The sequence below is a fragment of the Mustela nivalis genome (assembly GCF_964662115.1).
Source record: "Mustela nivalis genome assembly, chromosome: 17".
Classification (NCBI taxonomy): Eukaryota; Metazoa; Chordata; class Mammalia; order Carnivora; family Mustelidae; genus Mustela; species Mustela nivalis.
Window position 1 is genome coordinate 16402062 of NC_139036.1, and position 12750 is coordinate 16414811.

The 12750-nt window shown below is 39.5% G+C and overlaps 1 protein-coding gene across 1 annotated transcript; it reads left to right on the plus strand.

The window, feature by feature from the left end:
* Window positions 1–5666: 5666 nt before the first annotated feature.
* LOC309851635 (olfactory receptor 3A2-like) lies at window positions 5667–7519 on the plus strand (the record flags this gene model as incomplete). Its single annotated transcript, XM_082707222.1, has 1 exon — window positions 5667–7519. One exon carries the CDS (start codon window positions 5667–5669, stop codon window positions 6612–6614), a length of 948 nt encoding a protein of 315 aa, XP_082563348.1. The 3' UTR covers window positions 6615–7519.
* Window positions 7520–12750: the final 5231 nt, after the last annotated feature.

Below are 12750 nucleotides of genomic sequence, written 5' to 3' on the forward strand. Positions count from 1 at the left end.
CAGCTGGGCTAGAGAATAGGTTTGTCAGAACCATGCACCCAAGGGTGCCCGGGTGGCTCAGTTGGTTAAGTGTCTGCCTTCTGCTCAGGTCATGATCTAAGGGTCCTGAGATTGAGCCCCACATTGGGCTCCCTCCTCAGTGGGGAGCCTGCCCTCCCCCCTTTGCGTCCCTTCTTGTTTTTGTTTCTGCTCTCTCTAAAATAAAGAAGTACAATATTAAAAATAAATAAATAAAAAGAAGAGTGCATCCAGAGCAGCCCTGGAGACATGGATTCTTTTATCCCTCATTAAGTGTCAAGAAATGCCCATTGGGGGCTTGGTTGGAAACAGCCAATTTGGGCTGATCAAACCAGTGGACAAATTTCTTGTGTCCTCATACAAATCCTTTCTCTGATAGCCTCAATTATTTGGTGCAGCAAGCATACAGTGAGTGGCCTGGCCCAGGATGAGTTACTATTCTAAAATTAAAAAAAAAAAAGTTTATAAGTATATGCAGTATTCTAATCCCAGCAACTTCAGCCCCACAATGCTCTGCCATCATTTCCTTTTTAATAAAATGAGGAAGTAGATACTCTATAAGATGTCAGCCAACTTGGTACTTCTTTGACTCAGTGATGCTATATACAGAGTATACTGGATACAGCTTCATGCACTGTTGAGGCCACGGTGTGGATGAGGGTTATTGTCAAAATATTTAACGAGTACCAGAATGGTAATCTCTGCCAGTGGGTTCCAGCTGAATATTACTCTGGATGTGGGGCTCCCACCATGACTCAGGATCTACATTACTGATGGAAAAGTGACATTGTGTCTTGAATTTTAAAGTATTCCCTGGTATTTAGGAACTTATCTTCATAATTCCTATATCAGAATACAGTTGTAGAAATCATGGCTTTTATAATTATCTATGATGTGTTTAATTATAATTTTAAAAATCCCTACATATTTCCACGTATCACTGTTACCAACTTACTATGTTTTAAAAGGTCCATCAAAAGACAGAAAAAAGTCAAAGGAACTAGTTTAATAAGGAGAAGGTAAATATAGTCTTAAAACATTCATTTTCTGCTAAAACATGCACATAAAGAATAAAAGAGGCCATGAACTTCCACTGATGGATGCCACATAAATTAATGTGGGCAGAAACTGGTAAGCAAGTTGGCTGTTTCATTACAAGTGGGTTGTAATTGTAAAGGAAGTACAATGGAGCAAATGTTATTTCATTACTTCGTGGAGCAGTGAGGCAAAATCAATATGGGTGGGTGTACCATACTCAACCTTTAATCTGCTGGGTAGCAGCTCCCTGAAGCATCTAGAAACATGACAAAGAGGAGGAGCCCTTGAGCTTCTATTGCCAGCCTTTAAAGAGCTCTGTGATCTGGAGGAAACAGATCATTTAAATCTATTAAAAAATATATATATTTAGGGGCACCTGGGTGGCTCAGTCGTTAAGCATCTGCCTTCTGCTCAGGTCACGATCCTGGGGTCCTGGGCTTCCTGCTCGGCGGGAAGCCTGCTTCTCCCTCTCCCACTCCTCCTGCTGTGTTCCCTCTCTTGCTGTGTCTCTCTCTGTCAAATAAATACAATCTTTAAAAAAAAAAAAGAAAAAAATATATTTAGTATTATAAAAGTAATCAGAGACTTTGTAGATCACTTAAAAGCAAAGCAAAGTGGTGAAAAAGGAATTAAAATTCTTCCATATTTTTACCAGTCAGTGGAACTGAGAGATGTTTATTTGGGGTCTTTTTTCTAGGTGCCTACATATATGATTCAGGTATAAATTCACTTCCTGCTTCATTCTTCATTGTGTAAGATTTCACCTCACTGTTGGGACTTTTGGGTTTTATAGCTAATTGTTGTTGGCATATAAGGAATCTATTGATTTGTGCTTAATTATTTTTTACCTAATCTTTTTTTTTTTACCTATTTTTTTACCTAAATCATTCTCAGTTTCCCAGTTTTTTCTCCTTTCTTTAGTTTTCAATTTAATTGTTTTCAATTTATTCTTTTCTTTCTTGTTTCTATTATCTAAGCTTTTTGTTTCTCTTTGCCTAAAACTTGTTAGAGTAATGACAAACACTTGAAGTAACAAACACCATACTTTCTTGTGCCTGATTTTGATAGATATATCACTACTACTTCACCATTATGAATGATACAGATTTGCAGTGGATATGACCTCTCACATAAAATGGTATACTTCCATTTTAATTGCTGCAAACAGTTTTTTTTTTCCTTTTTCCTTTTTCTCAAGAATGTATGTAGATTAGTTGCATATAATACCTAGCGAACACTACATCAAAAACTAATTCTGTACTATATGTTGGCTAATTGAACATAATTTAAAAAAAGAAATTAATTGCCATGAAAAAAAGAAGGATGTAGATATTTATGAACTATCCTTTAGAAAATATTCTCCATTTTAAGCCAACAAATATACTAAGTATATTAATAGATTTACTAATGTTAAATCATCCTCTCCTACATAAAATCTATTAGATAATGGATTTCATCTTGTTTTATTTTTTCCTCTCTTCCCCTATGATCCTCTGCCTTATTTCTCAAATTCTACATATAGTGAGATCATAAATAATTGTCTTTCCCTTATTGACTTATTTCATTTAACATTATACCCTCTAGTTCTATCCATGCCATTGCAAATGGCAAGATTTCATTGTTTTTGATGGCTGCATAATATTACATCGTGTGTATATACCACATCTTCTTTATCCATTCATCTATTGATGGACATCTGGGCTCTTTCCATAGTTTGGCTATCATGGATGGACATTGCTGCTATAAACATTGGGGTGCACGTGCCCCTTCGGATCATGACATTTGTATTTTTGGGGTAAATAAGTACCCAGTTGTGTAATAGTTGGGTCATAGGGTAGCTCTATTTTCAACTTTTTGAGGAACCTCCATACTGTGTTTCCAGAGTGGCTGCACCAACTTGAATTCCCAACAGTGTAAGATCCTCACCAACACCTGTTGTTTCCAGACTTATTAATTTTAGCCATTCTCACTGGTGTGAGGTGGTTTCTTATTGTGGTTTTGGTGTGTATTTCCCTGATGGTGAGTGATGTTGAGCACTTTTTCATGTGTCCATTGGCCATTTGCATGTCTTCTTTGAAGAAACCTCTGTTCATTTCTTGATTGGATTATTTGTCCTTTGGGTGTTGAGTTTGATAAGTTCTTTATAGATTTTGGATACTAGATTTGGATACTGCTATGTCACTTGCAAATATCTTCTCCCATTCTGCCTGTTGCCTTTTAGTTTTGTTGACTGATTTCTTTGCTGTGCAAAAGCTTTTGATCTTGGTAAAGTCCCAATAGTTCATTTTTGCCCTGCTTTCCTTGCCTTTGGTGATGTTTCCAGGAAGAAAATGGTGTGGCTGAAGTCGAAGAGGTTGCTGTGTTCTCCTCAAGGATTTTGAGGGATTCCTGTTTCACATTTAGATTTTTCATCCATTTTGAGTCTATTTTTGTGTGTGGTATAAGGAAATGGTCCAGTTTCATTCTTCTGCATATGGCGGTCCAATTTTCCCAACACCATTTATTGAAGACACTGTCTTTTTTCCATTGGACACTCTTTCTTGCTTTGTGTAAGATTAGTTAACCATAGAGTTGAGGGTCCATTTCTGGAGTCTTTATTCTGTTCCATTGATCTATGTGTCTGTTTTTGTGCCCGTACCATACTGTCTTGATGATGATAGCTTTTAATAGAGCTTGAAGTCTGGAATTGTGATGCCACCACCTTTGGTTTTCTTTTTCAACATTCCTCTCACTATTTGGGATCTTTTCTGGTTCCATATAAATTTTAGGATTATTTTTTCCATTTCTTTGAAAAAAGTTGATGGTATTTTAATAGTAATTACATTCAATGTCCAGATTGTTCTAGATAGCATAGAGATTTTCACAATATTTTTTTTCCAATCCATGAGCATGGAATATTCTTCCATTTCTTTGTGTCTTCCTTAGTTTCTTTCATGTGTATTCTATAGTTTTCTGAGAACAGATTCTTTTTTTCTTTGCTTAGGTTTATTCCTAGGTATCTTATGGTTTTGTGTGTGATCATAAATGAGATTGACTCCGTTTCTCTTTCTTCTGTCTTGTTGGTGTAAAGAAATGCAACTGATTTCTGTGCATTGATTTTATATACTGACACTTTTACTGAATTCCTGTATAAGTTCCAGCAGTTTTGTGGTGAAGTCTTTGGATTGTCCACATAAAGTATCATATCATCTGCAAAGAGTGAGAGTTTGACTTCTTTGTCAATTCAGATGCCTTTTATCTCTTTTTGTTGTCTGATTTCTGAGGCTAGGACTTCTAGTACTATGCTGAACATCAGTGATGATAGAGGACATCCCTGGAAACAAACTGAGGGATGCTGGAGTGGAGGGGGGTGGGAGGGATGGGTGGGTGGGTGATGGACATTGGGGAGGGTATGTGCTATGGTGAGCAGTGTGAATTGTCTAAGACTGATGAATCACAGACCTTTACCCTTGAAACAAATAATACATTATATGTTAGTTTTTTAAAAAGATAATGGACTTCATTTTTTTGTACTTAGGATTTTTGCACACATATTATCAAATGGGGGTAGTGTAGAATAATACCCATTTTTTTTTGCAAAGTGAATTGGAGGGGCACCTAGATGGCTCAGTTCGTTAAGCATCTGACTCTTGATTTTGGCTCAGGTCACCATCCCAAGGATTGAGCCCTGCATCAGGCTCCATGCTACGCTTAGGTTTCTTTCTTTTCCTCTCCCACTGCCCCTCTCTCTCCCTCTTCCTCTGTGAAGGAGAGTGTGCTCTCTCTTGCTTTCAAAAATAATAAAAAATAAAAATTAAAAATAATATTAATAATATTATTTAATAATATAAAATAAAAAATTAAAATAAGTTTAAAATTTTTTTTAATCAATTGGAAGGCAAAAATCACAATTTTTTCCTAAGTTAAGGAAATTTTATATTACATGAAAGCTATATTTACACTGACAGTTTAAAATAATTTGTACAAGAATTATTTGAGCCTAGAGCCTACACCAGGAAGTACATTATTGACGAACTCCTGCCCCCTTTTATTTTTTCAGTTGTAGTTGGTTTATTTGGTTTGGAGACTGTTCTTGAATCGATTGTTCAGACTTAGGAGCAGATAGTATACCAAAGTTATTTGATTTATTTTTGACCTGCTGCCTTTCACTTCTTAATTGTGTTTATCTTGGTATTTTTCTTACTTATTTGCCATACATTTATTCCTTTGCAATATACTTACAAGGACTTATGATACATTCTTCTGTTGTTTCTATTTACTAACTATTCACTTTTGCTTTTAGCATCATATTTCTCCAAATCTCTTCATACAGGTTGTTGGTGGGAGGACCTTATTCCTTGATTCCAGGGAACACTGAAAGACAGGTTTTATATATCTTTCACAAGAAGGGGGAGTACCAAGGTAGTAGTGGTGTAACTCACCGGGAACTTGGGTGAGGACATTGAGGTGAAGAAAGAGGGATAATGAGTTAGGTATGGCCTAAGGAGTGGGAAAATACTCATACTCACTAGAGACACTTAGGAATTTACCTGGGGCTAGGCATTTGAGAGGGAATTGATATATTTTTCTTAAATAACTAAGTTGAGAACGCTGATCTCTTTCAGAGACCCATGGACCTAGAATCCAGGACCAATGGAACAGCTGTTACTGAGTTTATCCTGCTTGGCTTGGTAGAGACACAAGTGCTACAACCAGTTGTCTTTGTAGTCTTCTTCTTTGCCTACCTGGTCACAGTCGGAGGCAACCTCAGCATCCTGGCTGCCATCTTCATAGAGCCTAAACTCCACACCCCCATGTACTTCTTCCTGGGAAACCTATCAGTGCTGGATGTTGGATGCATCACTGTCACTGTTCCCTCGATGTTGGCTCGTCTCCTGTCTAACAAGCGTACAATTCCCTATGGAGCCTGCCTCACACAGCTTTTCTTCTTTCATCAGTTGGCTGGTGTGGACTGCTTCTTACTGACAGCCATGGCCTATGACCGATTCCTGGCTATCTGCCAGCCCCTAACCTACAGCACCCGAATGAGCCAGACAGTACAGAGGATATTGGTAGCTGTGTCCTGGGCTTTAGCTTTCACCAATGCACTGACCCACACAATAGCCATAGCCACACTCAACTTCTGTGGTCCCAATGTGATCAATCACTTCTATTGTGACCTCCCACAGCTCTTTCAGCTCTCCTGCTCCAGCACTCAGCTAAACGAGCTGCTGCTCTTCGGTCTGGGCATCCTCATGGCAGGTGCACCTGTGATTCTCATTGTCACCTCCTATATCCATGTGGCAGCTGCAGTCCTACGAATCCGCTCTGCTGAGGGCAGAAAGAAAGCTTTCTCTACATGTGGCTCCCATCTCACTGTAGTGGGCATATTCTATGGGACAGGTGTCTTCAGCTACATGAGGCTGGGCTCAGTAGAGGCCTCAGACAAGGACAAAGGGATCGGCATCCTCAACACTGTCATTAGCCCCATGCTGAACCCACTCATTTACAGCCTCCGGAACCCTGATGTGCAGGGGGCTCTGTGGCAGGTGCTCACAGGGAAACGAGCCCTTGTATGAGGAGTGACTTAGGAGGGTAGAACCGCAGCAATTTTTTCCTTCTCTCCTAGCTCCGTGAGCAAAATGACTTCTGTTAGGAAGTAAGACTTCTTGTTCCCCAGGGAGGCTCTACCTAATAATATGTGTGCAGGTTCTGTTGACCAGAATCCTTGGCTAGTTGCCTTTTGGTCCTAGATACCCTTTCCACACCAGATGGAGGTGGGACCCAGGAAGTTCTGCAAGCTGGGAGACTCATGGTCCTACAGGTAGAACCTTTGTTTATTTTCTGCTGAAGACCCCAAAAAGACCCCAGCAAAGATTCTCTCCAAACTGGGATATGGAAAGTCACAGCTTAGTACCACGTATTAGTGCATCCACCTGTCCGGGTTTCCCTGAAACAGCTTCCCCAACTTGCTTTGACACCAGGATCCCACACAAGATTCTAGACCTAGTACAGTATAATTTGAGACATTGAGTACTCTGTCTACATTGCAAGATTCTAGGGTATTTAAGAGTGAGAGCTTATACTTCCTTTGGGACTTTTTTTTTTCCTAAAATAGAAACACCATTCATTGATTTTAATTTCCCATTAGAAATTATGTTTATAAAAATGAAAACAAAACAAAATTTTGCCAGTAGAAAATGAAAGTCAAATCTTCACCCTCTCTACCCAAACCCTTCATAATTCAATTTCCAGAAGAAACCGCTATTAAGAATTTGGTACAAAAAAAAAAAAAAAGAATTTGGAGGCATCTGGGTGGCTCAGTGGGTTGGGCCTCTGCCGTCAGCTTGGGTCATGATCTCAGGGTCCTAGGATTGAGCACCACATCAGGCTGTCTGCTTGGCAGGGAGCCTGCTTCCCTCTCTCTCTGCCTGCTGCTCTGCCTACTTGTGATCTCTCTCTCTCTCTGTCAAATTAAAAAAAAAAAGAATTTGGTGCCTCCCATCTAGCTGTTTATACATATATAAATACATTTACATATTTTTGTATCAATATAAAAATATATAGGGGTATGTCATATTTATAGGGACATGTTATGCCATGTCTTTTTTGTTTATACATTACTTGATAGACTTTATTCTTTATCAAAATATTTTAAAAAACTTACCTTGTCTATTTTAATAACTGCCTAGTGTTAATTTATGATTTAACCATAATTTACTAAACCATATTTCTTCTGATAGTTTATATTGTTTCTTGATTTACTATAATTATGATCAGTAATAGAAATAATATTCTTCAAAGATGTGATTTTTATTATCTTGCAAGCATTTCTATAAGTTCTAATTAGTAAGATTCCTGAGTTGAAAAAATAAAACAGATTTTTATATTATATATGTAGTATATATAATATATATTATTAATATGTAATTATATTTTATATATATTTCCCCTGATCCCTCACAAAAATTCACTCTTTTATTGTTACAATGATAAGTAAAACTTCTTGTTCCCCACAGCTTTGTAAACAGTAACTATTAAAATAAATTCTCCTAATTTTGAAATTGTAATGGTTGAAAAAAACTAATTATTATTTCAATATGGGTATCTTTGACATCACATAAGGTTTAATACATTTTCAAATGTTTATTTTCCATGATGTGAACTAAACAGTGTCCCACCAAAATTCCTATGTTGAAGCTCTAACCCCCAGTGTGACTATATATGGAATAGGGTGTTCAGGAAATAATTACGGCAAAATGAGATTAATTAGGAAGCATTAATGAGGTATTTTAGGAAGTAACTAAGGCTAAATTAGGTTGGGGCCCTGACCCTGTAAGAGAGGAAGAAACATGCCACGTGAGGACACAGTGGAAAGGCAGCCACCTGCAAGCCAGGAAGAGAAGCCCCACCAGAACCTGACCATGCTGGCACCTGACCTTGGACTTCTAGCCTCCAGAACTGTGAAAAAATAAATTTCTGTTGTTTAATTTAAACCATCTTTTTTTTTATAAAGTTTTTTATTTATTTGACAGATAGAGATCACAAGTAGGCAGAGAGGCAGGCAGAGAGAGAGGGGGAGGGGGAAGCAGGCTCCCTGCTGAGCAGAGCGCCCCAATGTGGGGCTCGATCCCAGGACCCTGGGATCATGACCTGAGCTGAAGGCAGAGGCTTTAATCCACTGAGCCACCCAGGCGCCCCAAACCATCTTTTTTTTTAACCCCAGTCTATGTTATTTTGTTATGGAGGCTTGAGCTAACCAATACAATTCATTAGTACTTCTTCACTGGGAATTAATTTTCCCCAAGGTTATTGTGGAATAATTGATAACTATAATTGTATATATTAAAGTGTACAACATGATGATATGTATACACACACATGAAATGATTACCAAGAACAAGATAATTAACACACCCTCTACTTCACATAGTTAACTCATGTATGTGTATGTATGGTGAGAATGCTCAATATCTACTCAAATTTCAAGTATACTTGAATTATCAACTGTAATCACCGTATTGTACATTAGATCCCCAGAACTTATTCATCTTATAACTGAAAGTTTGTGCCCTATGTTCTACTCTCCCCATGTTGCCCTGCCTACTTGCTAGTCCCTACCAACCACCATTCTATTCTCTGTATCTATGAAGCTTACTTTTTCTGCTTTTAAGATTTCATGTAGGGGTGCCTGGGTGGCTCAGTGGGTTAAAGCCTCTGCCTTCAGCTCGGGTCATGATCCCAGGGTCCTGGGATCAAGCCCCACATCTCTGCTCAGCGGAGAGCCTGCTTCCTACCTGCCCCCCACCCCACCTGCCTCTCTGTCTATTTGTGATCTCTGTCTGTCAAATAAATAAATAAAATCTTCAAAAAAAATATTTCATGTAAATGTGATACCATACTAAATTTGTCTTTCTCTTTCTGGCTTATTTCACTTAGCATAATGCTATCAAACTCCATCTTCATTGTAAGAAGTGTCAGAAGTTCCATTTGTGTATTTTTTAGCACTATGTGTGTGTGTGTGCATGTATATCAATATCTATCTATATATCATATTTTCTTTATGTACTCCTCTGTCAAAGGATATTAAGTCATTTCCATATCTTGGTGACTGTGAATAACACTACAGTGAACTTGGAAGTACAGATATTCTTTTCAGATAGTAATTTCATTTACTTCATGTCTATAGCCAGAAGTTGGATTGCTGGATCATACAGTAGTTCTATTTTTAATATTTAGAGGAAATCCCATACTGTTTTCCAGTAGTGACTCTACCAATTTACCCTGCCACAAAGGGAGCACAAGGTTTGTTTTTTCTCCACATCTCATGAACACTTACTATCTTTTTCCTTTTTGATAATGGCCATCCTGACAGGTGTGAGGTAATGGCTCATGATAGTTTTAATGTGCTGATGATTGGTCATGTTGAGCACATTTTCAAGTTTCCTCTTGCCCATTTGGATGTCTCAGATCCTTTGCCCATTTTTAAAATTGGGTTATTTGTTTTACTTATTGTGTTGAATGAGTTCTTTATATATTTTTTATATTAACCCCTTATCAATTATAAGGCTTGCAAATATTTTCTCCAATGTCATAGGTTGCCTTTTCAATTTATTAATGGCTTCATTTGTTATGCAAATGCTTTTTAGTTCAACATTGGCAAAGACCACAGGAGTCCTTAGTGGCCCAAATGTTATTGGGGTCCTTGGTGGTAATGCCTACTGGCATTTTCCTGCTCTCCGATTTGCCCATGGGGGTAAGCTGAAACTGAGTGGATCCCTCTTGGCACCATGTCTGGTGGGCTGGCAGTCATGGTGGCCACAGGGTCAGGGTCCTGGGATCAAGTGCACTTGTTGTGGTGATAGTGCTGAGGCCTGACATATGAACATATGCAGCTCTCCCATAGAACTAGGGTTTGGGTTTCTGGGGCTCACAGTGACTCAGGCTCAGAGAGGGAAGGGAAATGTTGCAGTGGCTAGCCCAGGAATAACAAGGGGCAATGGTGGCTTGGGCCTATGTGGCAACATGCAGCAACAGTTTGATCCTGGTGATGCTGGGTGAGAACTCTGACTCAGGACCTGAGGCACAAGTGCACTGAGTCAAGGTCATAATTCTTTGCAGTGAAAATAAGCAGACATTTGGAGAGCAAGATGGTTATGCTGGAGGCAGCAGCTGGAAGTCAATCTCAGTGCTATGGACTAAGCTATTGGGTGGTGAGAGGCTGCTATTACAGAGAGTAGTATGCCTTAGGCTCATCCTGGAGCATAGTCCATAGCATATTAGAAGCAATATTGGTCACAAGCAATGGCATGAACAAGTATATTGTTTGGAGTACAGGGATTAATTGGACAGGGGTGGAAGAGTCAATCACATAGCATAATTGTTGATATCATATACCCTGGAACCAGACAAAGTTTGAACCCCAACTCCTCAAAACCCTTAAGTAGGCAAATTAATGAGTCATTCTGAACCTCAGACATTTATCTCTAAAATGGGAATAGTAAAGATACCTACTTCACAGAATTGTTGTAAGGGTTGATTGGGGTTTGGTACATATAATTCTTACAGTGTGGGGTCATGTACATGTTATCAATTATTGTCATGTTAATAACATTGGTCGTCTTCTACTAGGAACTCTACATGTGTTACTTCATTTAATCCACCCAATAACCTTTCAAAAGGATATTTCTCTCATTCCACAAATAAGGAAACTGGGGTTCAAAGGGTTTCATAGTTACTAATAGCTGGAAGAGCAGGTGTATCCATCTAGAAGGTCCAGGAGGCTTCCCTGGAGAGTATGCTATCACACGGGCTTAGGTGAATTATTAATGAGGAAGACATAAGAGTACAAGTGTTACACTATACAACCTCTCTGATTTACTCTCTTATCATCTCTATCACTAAATTCTTATTTTCTAAGGGTCTGGCCCAGATAATCATGGTGGGGACAACTTCCCAGAGGTTCTCCTTGCCCCTCCCAGCACAGCACAGTGCTTCAACCAACTCTCTCAGGATCATTTTGGGACTCCCAAGACACAGTGCCCGTGGTCCTCACTAACAAGGCCCTAGTGGGGAAAGTATTTTGTTCCTGGGGATTCATTAAGAATTTCAAGTTGGGGGGTGCCTGGGTGGTTCAGTGGGATGGGCCTCTGCCTTTGGTTCAGGTTGTGATCTCAGGGTCTGGGGTCGAGCCCCGCATCAGGCTCTCTGGTCAGCGGGGAGCCTGCTCCCCCCTCCCCCCCACCCCCGCCTGTCTCTCTGCCTGCTTGTGATCTCTGTCAAATAAATAAATAAAATCTTAAAAAAAAAAATTTCAAGTTGGAAAGGGCATCTCCAGTTTTTGCCTCTTCTCTTGGGTTTCTTCCTCATCCCCAGATCCAAGGCAGGTTTCCTTCTCATCCCCAGTTTAGGAGAGTCAGCTTGTTTCTGCCCCCAAATCCTGTTTGGACCAGACATCTGGGAGATCAAGACCGAGGCTGGGGACTCAGATTCAGTGCTGACTCCATGGAATGACCTTGGGAAAGCAAAGATCCCTCTTATGTCCCCTTCTGTTAAATGGAGTTATTAGGGTAACTACCCCATTTATCCTTACAGATCAATATGGGGGATGGAGATAAAGATTTGGAGAAATTCTAAATCACCTCGGAGGTATGAGGCACCACTGTTTTACTTCTGCTCTATTTATTAGGACTTGTATTATTTAATTAGCTCTCCCACCTCCTCCTCCCTGCTCTTGGGCAATTTTAAGGACACAAGAGGATTGCCCTGTGGTGAAGTCCCATGACAGAGATGATCTCCACCTCTTTTTTAAAAATCTAATTTTCATATATATACCTCCTTTGACCCCCTGGAATAGCTGACCAAGCTTGTGCAGATTCTCACTGCCCGCCCCCAACATCCCTTCCCATGCAATCTCACTGGCTTAAGTGTGGTTACAGGTAAGTGTTCTCATGGTCATTCCTCTGCTTTTGTGTAAAATAGAAGGGAATTTACTTGTTACTGAGCAAGTCAAACCTCCTGGTTTTATAGGTGCAGCAACCAAAGTCTCAAAAGCAAAAATAAGAGACGTGCTCAGGATGACATATCAGGTGAGTGGAAGAGCTGGGACTATCACCAGAGATTGAGGGTGGCTCAGTGGGTTAAGCCTCTGCCTTTGGCTCAGGTCATGGTCTCAGGGTCCTGGGATAAAGCCCCACATTGGGCTCTTTGCTTGGC